The sequence below is a fragment of the Malurus melanocephalus genome, unplaced genomic scaffold (genome assembly GCF_030028575.1).
Source record: "Malurus melanocephalus ecotype Western Australia unplaced genomic scaffold, MMel_1.1 scaffold_215, whole genome shotgun sequence".
Lineage (NCBI taxonomy): Eukaryota > Metazoa > Chordata > Aves > Passeriformes > Maluridae > Malurus > Malurus melanocephalus.
Genome location: NW_026623447.1, coordinates 159,301 through 172,689, shown reverse-complemented (window position 1 = coordinate 172,689; position 13,389 = coordinate 159,301). Strand labels below are relative to the sequence as shown.

General features: G+C 39.2%; 1 protein-coding gene across 1 annotated transcript in view; it reads left to right on the top strand.

The window, feature by feature from the left end:
- Positions 1 to 6,248, top strand: part of DHRS7C (dehydrogenase/reductase 7C) — an 8,373-nt gene extending 2,125 nt beyond the window's left edge. The window contains exons 2-6 of the mRNA XM_057374066.1: positions 649 to 761; positions 2,485 to 2,695; positions 2,966 to 3,058; positions 4,838 to 4,993; positions 5,477 to 6,248. Coding sequence (XP_057230049.1) covers positions 649 to 761; positions 2,485 to 2,695; positions 2,966 to 3,058; positions 4,838 to 4,993; positions 5,477 to 5,685 — 782 coding nt within the window. The 3' untranslated portion in view covers positions 5,686 to 6,248. The remainder of the gene's footprint in view (positions 1 to 648; positions 762 to 2,484; positions 2,696 to 2,965; positions 3,059 to 4,837; positions 4,994 to 5,476) is intronic.
- Positions 6,249 to 13,389: the final 7,141 nt, after the last annotated feature.

Here is a 13,389-nt window from a genome sequence, read left to right as displayed (position 1 = left end):
ATAAAGGTCTTGGGATGGATTATATCTGGAGCAAAGGGTCTGTAGGAGAAAGGGCTCTCTCATGGGTGCTTTACCAGTGGGCTGGTTTAAGTAACTTTACCTATATTACTCTTTTTCAAAGTTGTAGATGAATTCTGTGTTGCCAACTGTTTCATGAAGGTAGCACACAGAGCTAGCTGGGGTCACTGTTTTYTGGGGTTGGCTGGTTTCTTTATAGTGCTGCAGACGTAAAGGTTTGCAAAAGATTCATTTTGTAACCACCTTAGGCATATATTTTTATATGTACTTTTATTTATAGCAAGTGTGTCTGTGAAGGATATATAGAAAAAWTTCTAACTCAATCTCATAATTCATTAACTGACATAGTTTTATTTTCTTAATTAATTTTTAATAAATCCCCTTATTAAACAGTGGCATTGTGCTGTRCCATTAACTATGCATTATACCATTACATTAAATTTATTTCTCACTTATGTACTACCCCAATTCAATGCTTCCTTGTTTTCTCATACATATATATTATTTCAAAATTAATGAATTTTAAAGGATTCAACATCATTAGCAAAATCAGCTCCCATTCAAAGAAAAATTAACAAAATCAATTTGTCATTATTATAATTATTTCTTTCGAATGTATTTCTCTCCTAGAATGTTCTCGTGTGTTTCATGCAGGAGGAGCAAGGCTTGTGTTGTGTGGCAGGACATGGGAAAAGTTAGAAGCCTTGTATGATGCCTTAATTAGTGTGACAGACCCCAGCACGGTATGTATTCACAGCCTGAGATAAACCTAAAAATGTGCTTTTAGATCCASTAAAACAATGCACAAGAAACACGACTCACTATCAGTGGTGAATTTGGTACCAACCACAGTCCAGAGAAACAAAGAAAGAAACTCCTCTGAAGGTCTTWAGAGCTGATGCCAAAATCCTGCTCTCTTGAGCTAATCCAAGGCAATTCCTGTAAAGCATCTGAGTGCTCCTGTATTCTGAACAAGCCACCCAGCTAGAAATCTTCAGCAGAAGATTTTGCCTGATAATTTGGATGAAAGGGATGCAAATGCTTCTTTAATGACAGGAAATGYCATCAGTTTTTCACGTAATTAGTGAGCTCAAGAAGTCGGACATGGGTGTAAATATCAAATTAATTTTGAGTTTCTTCTCTGTTTTGCGAAAAGTCCCAGGCAGAAGGAATTGGGAGTAAAAAATAGMACTGTCTTTTCCTCATGGCCACTGGCTGGGTCATCCTGACAGTAGACATGCAGGACTGCCCCTGCTCCAGCTCTTTGGCAGCTATCTCCAGCTCTTGGGAATGCTATCCTTCTGTGACCAACATACAGTTGACAAATTCCAGTGCACAGATGTTCCTGAAGGCATCATATAAATATTACAGCTATTGATCATCAGACCAACAAATATTTGCTTTTTTTTTTTGCAGTGAGCTTCATTCATCTGTATAAATAACCACAGAAGTAGTGTGTTAATGTTAGCCTGCACAGATTCAACTAGGAAAAATTATTAAGTATGACTAAGGGTTCTTCGTTACATTGTCTAAGTAATACAATTGTCTAAGTAAGAGAAAAACCTTCAAGTTCATTCCTCTGTCCCATGGCTGATAAAATCCATTTTTGCAGAAATCATACAAATGTAAACTCCATTTGGATAACCTAGAACAAAAACAAGCAATTCCTACCTTCCATCTGTCCCCAGGTATATGTAGCTTATTTATCAAAGCACTATACCCTATTCTCTGTTGTCAGCAAAGGATTATTCCCAGAAGGATCACGACTTGAACTGGTGGGAGTCACCCTTGTGTGTATTTTCTGTCTCCATTGATTACAAGAGAGACAAAACTAGGAGCTAGTCCACCTTTACCCTTCCCCTGGTGTTCTGCTTCATCTGAAATTCAGTGTCTRTGAATGCCCATTGTGACWGAACCACAGAATCACAGAATGGGTTGGACTGGAAGGGATTTTAAACACTACCGAGTGCCACTCCCTGCTAAGGGCAGGGGCACCTTCCACTATCCCAGGTTCCTCCAAACCCCATCCAACTTGGTCTTGAACAGTTACAGGGATGGGGCAGCCACAGCTTCTCTGAGCAACATSCACCAAAGCCTCACCACCCTCAGAGGRAAGAATWTCTTCTCAATATCCCATCTAACCCTGCCCTCTGGCAGTGGGATGCCRTTCACCCTTGTCCTGTCACTCCAGACCCTGGTCCAAAGTCCCTCTTCAGCTTTCTTGGAGCTCCTTTAGGCACTGGAAGAGGCATTAAGGTCCCCCARAGCCTTCTCCAGGCTGAACAATCCCAGCTCTCATTGCTGAATTATCTTTTTTTCTAGAGAGATTTAAATTAAAAAGCTTAAGCTTATGTGAGAATGATAAAAACACTTCAATTATCAAGGTAAATTCATTTACAAGACAAATAAATAGAAATACAATTTGTGTATAACAAGCACCATTGAAATGAGTCTTTTSTTTATTAGACATATGCACCAAAGCTCATACTTCTGGATATCTCAGACATAAGCTGCATTCGAGATGTAGCTAAGGAAATCCTGAATTGCTATGGCTGTGTGGATATACTGATCAACAATGCAAGTATGAAAGTGAAAGGAGCAGTGCAGAGCATTTCATTGGAACTGGATAAAAAGATCATGGATGCCAACTATTTTGGGCCTATAACATTAACAAAAGGTATTTCTGTTTTTTTCCTTTTTTTGCTGTTATCACTTAAAGCAGATTGGCAATTAGATAAGTTAATACTGCGGCCAACTCTGCATGTAGAATTCAGGTGAAGTTTAGAAGACAGTTTCCTTTTACTGGATTTTGTGATACTTTTGCTTGCAGTATTGAGACAACCTTCACTGAAGTTCTGCTATTTACACTTCATCTGTTACTCCTTTTCACAAAATACACTCAGCTCTTTTACTTATGTGGCTCTTTCTTGTGTTTCTCTTTTTGCAGCCATTCTTCCTAACATGATCTCAAGAAGAACTGGCCAAATTGTTCTAATTAACAGCATCCAAGGGAAAATTGGAATCCCATTTCGTGCAGCTTGTAAGTTATACATAGCCAAAGCAAGCATTGCAATGCCTGAGTTGTGAGTAGTCCATGACACTCATAATTTGTTATTAAAAGTTATAATTTGCATCAAAATTCAGTATTACTACAGTATTTGGCTGAATTTTTTTCAAAGAGGAACTCAATTAAAAATAATTAAAATGCTATCTTTGAAATGTAATTGCTGCCTAGGGTATTTGAGAATAAGATTATATAAAATGTGATAGCAGTTTTTATATATATATAAAAATATATATTGTACAGATAAAATCTGTATCTAATCTGTAGTGTGGATATTGGTAGAAAGCATAATGAAGAATAGTGTATAAATATAAAATATGAGTAGATAAGAGCTATTGCTTTGCGAAGAAAGCCTGATGCAGTTAATGTATTTAGGTGGGGGAGTGGGAAGGAGATGTAGTAATTGCTTTCTGTTTGGCTTTCCAGAAAATTTTCCAGGAAGTCTTTCACCCAAAACTCCTAAGGAAACAAGGCTGTTTGAAATTATTATGGAAGGTCTTTCAATTAATAAAATATGAAATTAGTGGACAGAAAATATAGGAGAGATGTAAATAGACATTTTAAACTTGGGACRTATCTAAACAGACATTTTTAACTTGACAGAAAGTCAGAGTGAATGATGGGCTCTGAATTAAAAAGTCTGCAAGACCTCAGAATTGTGACTTATGGTTCCATGAAAGCAAATCACAGTGACAGAATTGAAAAGGAAAGCAGAAGAGAAAATAAATTAAAACACATCTTTGTAAATATATGCATAAATCTATGCAGTGCCCACATCTTGAGTATAGTATGCTATTCTGGTCTCCCATCTCAAAAGAAGTGTAAAAACTACAAAAAGGGTTTAAAAAGGAAACAACACATTGATGTGACATCTGGAATACTTTCCATCTAGGGTACAGACAATTGTAATGCACAGTACAGATATACTGTATGTGTATAAAGCCATAAGAAGCAGAAGAGCCAACAGAGTTCTTAYAGTGCCCCTACCAATATTTATGTAGCATGAAATGAAGCTGCCAGAAGAAGGAATGTCAAAATGAATACATGGAGAAATATCTTTCCATTCCCAGAGAACACCTGCCATTGTCTAAATATGCACAGACTGATTTTCACTATAAACTGAGTCAAATAAAAGGTGATTTAGTGCTTTGCAGTTCTGCTGCACTGAACACACAGTTCTGTCTSTTGGTCAAGTTTCACATACTGTCATCTTACTTTCATTATGTTCTCAATAAAAGGACACTAAAAGCAGATAAGAAAGTCTTGACATTCAGTTCCTTTAAAATTCACTTTAAAAGTRTCTCAGATTGCTTCTGCAGGGCAGAGTCCTAATTAGTTTACAAAGCATAAGGAAACTGCATTCCAGCAGTGGACATATATTTCACTGCATTTTATCAATGTGTTACAAACTGCAGAAACAGAAGCTGTGGGGACAATTCCATCCACCAAAGACATTTTTGAACTGCAGAGATAATAGAATTGCTATTTCCTAACCCAGGACATACTATTACAAACTGGGAAATGCAGACACGTGCTGTTTGACATATCCAAGACACTGCWTGCACAATTGTCCTACATAGATAATTTGTTGCTTGTTTTAAMTATGTCATATGATAATTTCACTAGGTGAAATAATTCACTTTTCTTTTGCCTTTTCATTCCATGCTCATTTTCCCAAACATCRATGCTGTATTATACATTTGCTTCCATGCAATCATATATCTAATCATGTTTATGTGGGCTTTTTTCTTTTAGATGCTGCTTCRAAGCATGCTGCTGTAGGCTTTTTTGATTGTCTTAGAGCTGAAATGGAAGAATTTGATATTTCWGTCAGCACTGTGAATCCAACCTTCATCTGTTCATACCATCGCCAACCAGCACCAGGCAACTGGGAGGCATCTATTTGGAAATGTAAGTTTAGGTTGATGAAAATGAGGCACTTACAGCAGGATGGAGGCTTTTCCAGGGTAAAGAAAAGAGTATCGGAAAAATAATGGAAATGACAGAAAGGATGAACAGGCATAAGGAGAAAAAAAGATATTGGAGAGGTAAAATGAGCCTGGTGAAAAGAGAAGGAATATAGAGCGAGACAACATGATTGAGAAAATAAATACACCAGGGCATCAGGAATGGAGGTGGAGGAGAGCATGAAAGGTCCAAAGGGAGAGCTCCATTGCACTCAGGTTGCTCCTTTTCTTAGGGACTGTTAGGATTTTACTTCAAAATTATAAAAAGATCTTGCTGACATACTGATAAGGAGAACGGAGTGGGGAAGAGATTACAAGTGTGTAGGAATTAAACTGATTTGACTGATGCACTAGTTGTATATTGTTTTAACCCCCTTCTCTCAGGATATCTGGCTGTCTGTAGCTCTTACTCCTCTCTCATTTGCAGTCTTTTTCAGGAAGGTGTCCTATGGTGTGCACCCAGTGGAGGTGGCAGAGGAGGTGCTGCACACAGTGAGCAGGAAGAAGCAGGAGGTGCTTATGGCAAATCCCATCCCCAGAGCAGCAGTTTACATTCGAACCTTCTTCCCTGAGCTGTTTTTTGCCATTGTTGCCTCAGGGATTAGGGAAAAGCTGAAGACAGAAGAGGAAAATTGATTTTGTTATTTTCCTTGCTTTTGACCTGAAAAAAGGGGCTCTTTTTTAAATGTGAGTGATTTCTGCTGCTTGCTATGGGTAGAATAAAGCTACTATCATTGACACACACATTCATCTATAAAGCTTCTACTCTTCCAGTTTTAGAGAATATGACAATATGCCATTGTTTGTATTATAATGGCATGGGAAAAGCTCTACTAGAACTCTATCAAAATATAAGACAGTGATTCCCAATCTAAATAGGTAGATCAAAGTCAGGGGACATGGAATAACTTCCTGGAATAGCCATCAGTGTCAGAACTGATGGGAACCTACAGGAGCAAAGGAATGGGCAAAYAGGTGTATGTGGGAGACAGATGAGTAAAAATCAGTGAAAAATGGACTTAAAGCTTCGCTCGGTGTGTTCCTCAGATGTGATTTTTGGAAGGATTCTTGCAGGATATGCAACTAGAAAGCCCAGTAAAGGCTTATCTAGTTCAATATCCCATCCAAAACAGGACCCTGAAAAGATGGACTATTAGAATGGTACAATATTATGGAATGAATCCCTGTGTTACAGTCTTCCAAGTTATGGCAATTTGTTTCTCAGTTTGAAACAGACTCTGTCTCTGCATTTTTTTTTAAACTATCAAAATTTCACACAAATCTTTCAAATCCTTATTTGAAACATTCCATCACCGGGGAAAGGAACTCGTCATGTATAAAAAAAGACTGCCTTATRTTTACGTTAAAGCTAGTGTCACATAATATTCTCTGACATCTCCTTCATCTTTTAGTGTGAGAGACACAAATAATGATACTCGAATCATTCACTCCCAGTCATTCATRCCCTTCATACATTCCATACCATTACCTGTTTTCAAAATGGGAGAACCTTGTTACCTATTCACTCTGCGTGAGAATCCAGATTATCCTTCTTGTTCTTTTTTATAATTTTTTTCCTTTTCCCCTCCCCTCCTTTATTCTTTCTCTCCAGCACATGGTCAGGAGAAGCAGGCTTTTCCACCAGCTTGTCTTTTTCCCCTGTGCCACATGGTCTGCTATAGTGGCCACCAKATTGGGGGAGTGGCATCTCTGCCACTGTTTGTTCACTGTGGGTCCAAAGCACCTTTGTGTCTAGTGGTTATTGCTGTTATCTTGGTTGTTGCTGCTTTTCTTTTTAGTAAATTGTTATTTTTTTTTTTCATTTATATCATCATACATTCATCTCTCCTTATTGGTGAAAGGGTTTTTTTTTTTTTCATTTATATCATCATACATTCATCTCTCCTTATTGGTGAAAGGGGAGTGTTAAAGGTAAAGGGGAGGTAGCTCATTTTGGAGTATTCACTCTATAATTGTTTTAGACTAGGACACCTTCAAAGGAAATATCTACTCTAGAAGCATAGAACCAAAMTGCTCTTGCTGCTTTAAGAGCATAAATTTCAGCATCAGCTCGCATCAGCTTACTCATATACTTCATTCATCAATAGAACCACCAAACATGAAAGGAATTCTCTGGGCAAGGAAATATATGTCATCTTGCAGGGACATTAACTTTTTGCTGTATCTCTGATTCAATTGCTCTCACTTCAAGAAACCTGACTCAGGGAGGTAGTTCACCACTGAGGAGAAGGAGTCAGTTCCTGCAGTACCTGCTGGRGCTCCATCTATTTTCTGTTGTAGCACTGTGGCACTGTTGTAGGGTGACTATACCTTAACTGGGAAGTCAAACAATCACTTTGTTTTAAAATTTCTTGCTCCTCAACAAAACTCTACTCCTTCAAACCAATGGCCATTTGGTGTGATCAGTTACATTTGTTTCTGTACCTCAGCAACAGTGAATTCCTCCACATTTCTATGAGAAAAAGATGCAGAATAAGCATGATTTCATCAGGGAAGGATCAGGCACCATAGGACATCACAGCTAAACATGAATCAACGTTGTTTGTAGCTGCCCCATCCCTGGAAGTGTTCATGGCCAAGTTGGGTGGGGCTTGGAGTAACCTGGTCTAGGGGAAGGTGGCTCTGCCCATGGCAGAGGGTTGGAATGAGACAGATGGTCTGTAAGGCCACTTCCAACCCAAACCATTTTGCAATTTCTATGATTTCTATTTTTGTCTTTCTTTGTTATAAAAACAAGTGGATTACATGTTAAAATGAGCTGAATAATCCTTCTGTTCCATTTTGCATGTTTTAGATATCAGCAGAAATTCTTAATAGAATTTCACTTCAAAACAGTGAGCAGTTCAAKGAGCCACAGGAAAAGGCAGTGAGAGTGAAAAAGGTAAAATAACAGCTGTGGCCTATCAAGAAAGTTTTAAAAAACAGGTGTATTTTAATCTAGAATGTAGAAGAAAGTTGTATCTAAATGGTTTTCAGATTCCTAAAATGTAYTGCAAAGAAGGTAGAACTGTTCTCCATTTCTGCTGGAGTAGGACAATGTGCTAAAATTACTGCWAAGGAGATTTACAGGGACAGCATTTTCTGCTAAGAATAGTTAAGCACAAAAGACAAATTGCCACAGAAATTTCAAATGCCTGTCTTCAGAAGCTTTAAAGAAGAGATTAATGAAACATCTGTAAAAAAGCAATGTAGCTTTCGTTTATCCTGCCTAGAAGAAAAGAAGGATTAAATGACCTTTTAAATGGGTCACACTTTTCTCTAATTCAGTGGGGTTTTCTCATCTTGAAGACAAGATGGTATTTCACTGSTATTTCAGAAGCAATTTTTTTTTTCCTCTGGGGAAATCTATTATTTAATCTGAGGTTTTCCATTTCATTTGTCAATCTCTGTTTTGCCATCTCACCTGTGGATATATGTTGTGTATAAAAATATAATAACAAACAGAAATACTGAGTTCAGTGAGATAATTTCCAAGAGTCTCACTCAGTGATATTTAAATCTATGTAAATTCCTTAATCACATTAACTTTTATAAATGAGGACAAAACTAGGCCTGCAGATTTAATTGTAGAAGTCACAGGAGAAAGATAATGAGCTACAGCTCCTTTARTTAACTCTTTAAGCTTCTCACATGCCCAAATGCCACATAATTTTCTTTCAATGTGAGCTGCAGTTGCATTAGTTTAARTGTATGGGTTCTGTGTTGAAATCAACTGTTACTTTTATTGTCCAAAAAGGACTGTTGAAGTGAGGAAGAATTTAAAAGTGAGGAGATGCTTGCCTAATTTTAGACATCTGTCCTAGATATAACCCACWCAAGGCTGACCTCCACACCTCCTTCTTAAGAGGTGGAAAGAAACAGGTGTCTGTAGCCTGATTTATCTGACTTTTTGTTCAGGATAACAGGAATTGCATCCCAGAGGTGCCTCTTTCTCTCATTAACTTCCAGTGGTAACCAGCACTATTGTGGACCTGTGTATTGTATTTGTGCCACAGGTATCTGAAGATACTGAGATGCTATATTTATCAAAATTGATGGGATCTGATGAATCAGAATAACAAAATGCCGCAGGAGTTTTCTCTCTGCTTTCAAATAATGTGGTTCCAGGACCTACTGGTAGTCAAAAGTTAAAATAAGGACCAGAATATGAAATCATGGCTTACAAATAGGGATAAAAAGTCCTGCATTTCATCAGGTGAATTTATTTACCAGATAGCCAGCAGAAGACATAGAGTTATTTGAATGGTTAGCATGAGAAAAACAGTTTAAGATTTAAGAATTGATCTGGATGCATTCTTGTTGCACAATTATTTGAAAAGCCCTTGACCACACACAGCACTTTATAAACATGCAAACCATTGTAAGGAGCAATCCTGAGGAAACTGCATACAGCAGACACTGTCAGTCTATGTTAATAACTGCAGGCTAAGGAAAAAAAAAGAGGCACTTTCTTAAATTAGATTTTTTAAAGGACTTCTTGGCACCAATCAAGGTGGGTGAGGTGGAAATTCTTCCAGGACACTCAGGAACAACATGAGATGGGTAAAAATCTATTGTAAAAAAGAGTTGTTACAAGTGACAAAAAGCAGAAAGCCAGAAGGAATCAGGAATAATTCTTCTGTCTGTGAAAGTGTAAGAAACATATCCATTACAAAGAAATGTGTGAAACAAGTGGAAGGAATCAAGATCATGTGTTTTGGTCAAGTGATTGAGACTGTTTCTAATAGAGTGGGTACCAAACTCTCCAGGAACACCTTTGTTCCCCTGCTGAACTGAGGGTGGCAGTTTCAGAGCACTGTAAAGGATAAAGACAGACTTTTCTAAAGATTAAAGGGGAAATCTTATTGCTATCTGCAGCTACCTAGTAGGACAGTGTAGGGAATACAGAGTCAGATTCTTCTCAAATGTGTGCAGTAGAAGAAAAAAAGGTAATGGACACAAATTGGAACACATGACATTCTGATTTGATATTAGAAAATACTTTTCTACAATTGCAGCAGTGAAGCATTGGGACATGTTCCCAACAAGGTCAGGAAATCTCTTTTCTTGAATATATTCAAAATTCAACTGCTTCAGTCTCTGAAGAACACCACTGGCCTGCCTTTAGGAGGGAAGGTTCAAGAGACAAATGTAATAATCTCATGACAGACTTATAACTGAAATTGTTCTTTAGTTCTGTGTGAGTCTATAGGTATAGGGAAGATTGATCACTGCTCTCCAGCCAAGACAATTTTGATACTCTCTCAACCAGAGAATGTGGTTCTGTCCGTTTTCACACAGGATGGGAAAATTTGGATGATACCAAATGCTGAAATCATTGAAAATTAATGAAACTGCAGTCAAGTTAGGCAGAGGAAAACAGAAACCCAACAAACACTGCTGAGGTTGTCAGGAGATKACTTTGTGTATAAATACCTGACTGACATCCTTTAGCAGGCCCCACACTGTTCCATGTGATAAGGGATCAGCTGCAGGATGCAGTCACCCCCARGGCTTGGCAACTTCTTTTGTCCTCCCTAAGCACTTAGTCATTAAGGTAACAATGAATGTTAATTAACATTTAACATTAATCACCTATTAATGTATCTCAGCAACAAAATGGGGRRAAAAATYCCCAGGAAGGGAAACAAAAGGAGAAATCCTWACTTCTAACACTTGGCAACTCTTCTCAGCAGCCTGTTTCACCATTTGACAAATCCCCACTTTGGGAAATTTCTCCTACTCTGTTCAAGTCTCTCTTAGATGAACCTATGTCCAGTGTTTCACATCCTCATACAATGCACCAGTGTAAAAGGCCTAGCTCCATGTAATAAATTGCTTTCTTGTGGAAACTACAAACCAGCCTGACATTATAGATATTGGAGGGCCTCAAGTCCCTCTGAAGTTTCTTCTGCAGRCAGAAAAAATGCCTCAGCCTCTTTTCATACCATATGTGCTCCAGTCATCTTCATTGTCCTGGTGGCCATCTGCTGAACTTGATGCACTTTGCTCCTGTTTTTCATGTTTTATCCCCAAACAGGATTCTGTATGTCATCTAATGCTAAGTGACAAGGAATTATCACTTTCCTTTATCTACTGGGTGTGTTCCTGTTAATAAAACCCAAAATGCTGTTGGCTTTCCCCAAGTCCATCTCCACTGAGTTAATCTTGAGCATTGCAGCAGCCCAACCATGCAACCACAGCTCTGGTTCCAATAGTACTGCAGCTTGTCAGCTCTATGTGCATYTCTAGTTTCCCATTTGTTTCCCAGGCTATTTGCATTTATGGGCTTTCTTAACCCTTTTTTATCATTCCTGAGGTCTCATATCACCTTGCACCTTTGTTTTCCATTACTGTAGGCTTCTATCTCATGACAAAATCTCACTCTTCTGTTATTCCTAGAGCATCTCTAAATTATTTGCCAATCAGTTAGCCAGTCTGATCACAAAGATGTTTCTGTCCAGCTTTGCCAAGTGGACCCTCTTTCTCCTGAGCTGTTCCTTATCCTCTGAAAKAGCCCTACTTTTGTCAAAGCCTGTCACCAGGTCTGCTGTGCAAAATCAAGTGTTGCCCCACTTGATCCATGCCCTACTGCCAAGCCTTGTCCTTGCAAGAACAATGAGAGCTGATGTCCTACACCTTCACATGCACAACCATGTAGTCACTCTTCACTTGCTCAGTGTCTCCTGGACATTGTCATTTGTGTCCACATGGATAATCAGCATGGAATTGCAGTCTAAGGGAGGGACTGGCTTCAGCAGCCCCCTGAAACATCTCAGATCTAATCTTCCAGTGAACAGTAAATGTTCCTGGATAGCAAGTCAAGTCAACAAGTCCTGAAAGATACAGTCTCCCACGCTGGCACGCCGTTTCTGCTGCATGTGTCAGGCTCAGCTGTCTCCCAGTGCTTCCCAGGCACAGCTTGCAGCTTCTTGTCTGCTGCTAGAGGCCAAAACTATTCTGGAGTTGCAGATTTGTCAGCAGAGAAACAGTTTTGCCTCTCTTGTCAGAAGTCATAACATCTAGCATTCCTGCCCTGGCAGTATCAAACAAGTGGCCCCAGCTTCAGTCCCTGCAGCCTTAAACCCAGAGATTTGCATTGTTCTTCAGCAGCTGAATCTGCACCAGAACCTCWGCTGTGTCTGGGACAGTGGATTCGTGGGATGCCAGAGGTAACATCTACTGAGGTGTCACTCCAATACTGAGAACTCAAGCATTGCCTTCAGCAGAGTTCTGGTCCTTTGCAGAGCCATGCTCTGGCCCTAAGTTTGCAATTCAACCCCCGTAGAGCTCTCTCCCTGGTACTACTGGCATGAGTGCATCAAACTCCCTGAGGAGGAGCCAGTTTTTCCCACCTGAGCCTGGATCTGAGTAGCCTTGAACTTGCTCCCAGGAGAGCTGAAGCCAGAATTGTTGCACAAACTGCAAACACCAGCAGCAAGCAACATSCAGTGTGTGATGCTCCTGCCCTTGTCCTGCCCACACACTGCTGGTTCTGAGGTCACAGCACTCCCAAGAGACACTCAGGGCCAGGCTAAGAAGTGAATGGATCTGGGCACAGTTCCCTGCCACCTTTCCCACCATGGCCATTCTGAAGCCATGGGCTTCACTGCCCATCTTGCTTTGTGGCCTCATTGTCTCTCAGTTTTCCTCTCTTATCACTAATGGTTTTCTTCTAACTCAATGATGCTTCTCTGTTATCAGCTCCAGCTTATCCATGGCCATAACCTGACCTGTTATGGATCCTAGTGGCATACCAAGCTCAAATTATATTTATTGCCTGAATAAAAATACATAGGGATTTTTCCAAAGCCAGAGCTGCTCAGTGTACTGTGTAAGATGTCTGCCACCCAGAGTTCACAAGTGTTGTTTTCCARCAGGTTCATTAACAGGAGTATTCCACCCAACAATGAAGAAAAGCTGGTGTCCAACAAAGCAGGCACACGACTCAGTTCCATGAGGAAGGACCAYGTTGATCCTCAGAGTAGAACAGCTACATGTTCCTGATCTGTGAAGATTGTAATAATTTCTACTTCCCCATCTTTAATGTGATTATAGATTCTTCATGTGTAAACGTATAAACCAAATTCTGATTCTTTCTGACTCTGTAACTAGAATTGATTCCTAGAGATGAGGTGAGTTGTGTGCTGTCCACARCCATGTACTTTCAGATTTCAGTTTGCTTTCTCATTTTAAATTGAAAATTMTCAATTATATTGAAAGCTTGTTTCCTCTAATAGCCTTCCTTTCACAGCAAATCCACTATGCCTATGGTGAAACTCTTGATCCATAAGCTGCAATCCTCAGATTTTCTTCTAGAGATTGTACTGTTCATAACAA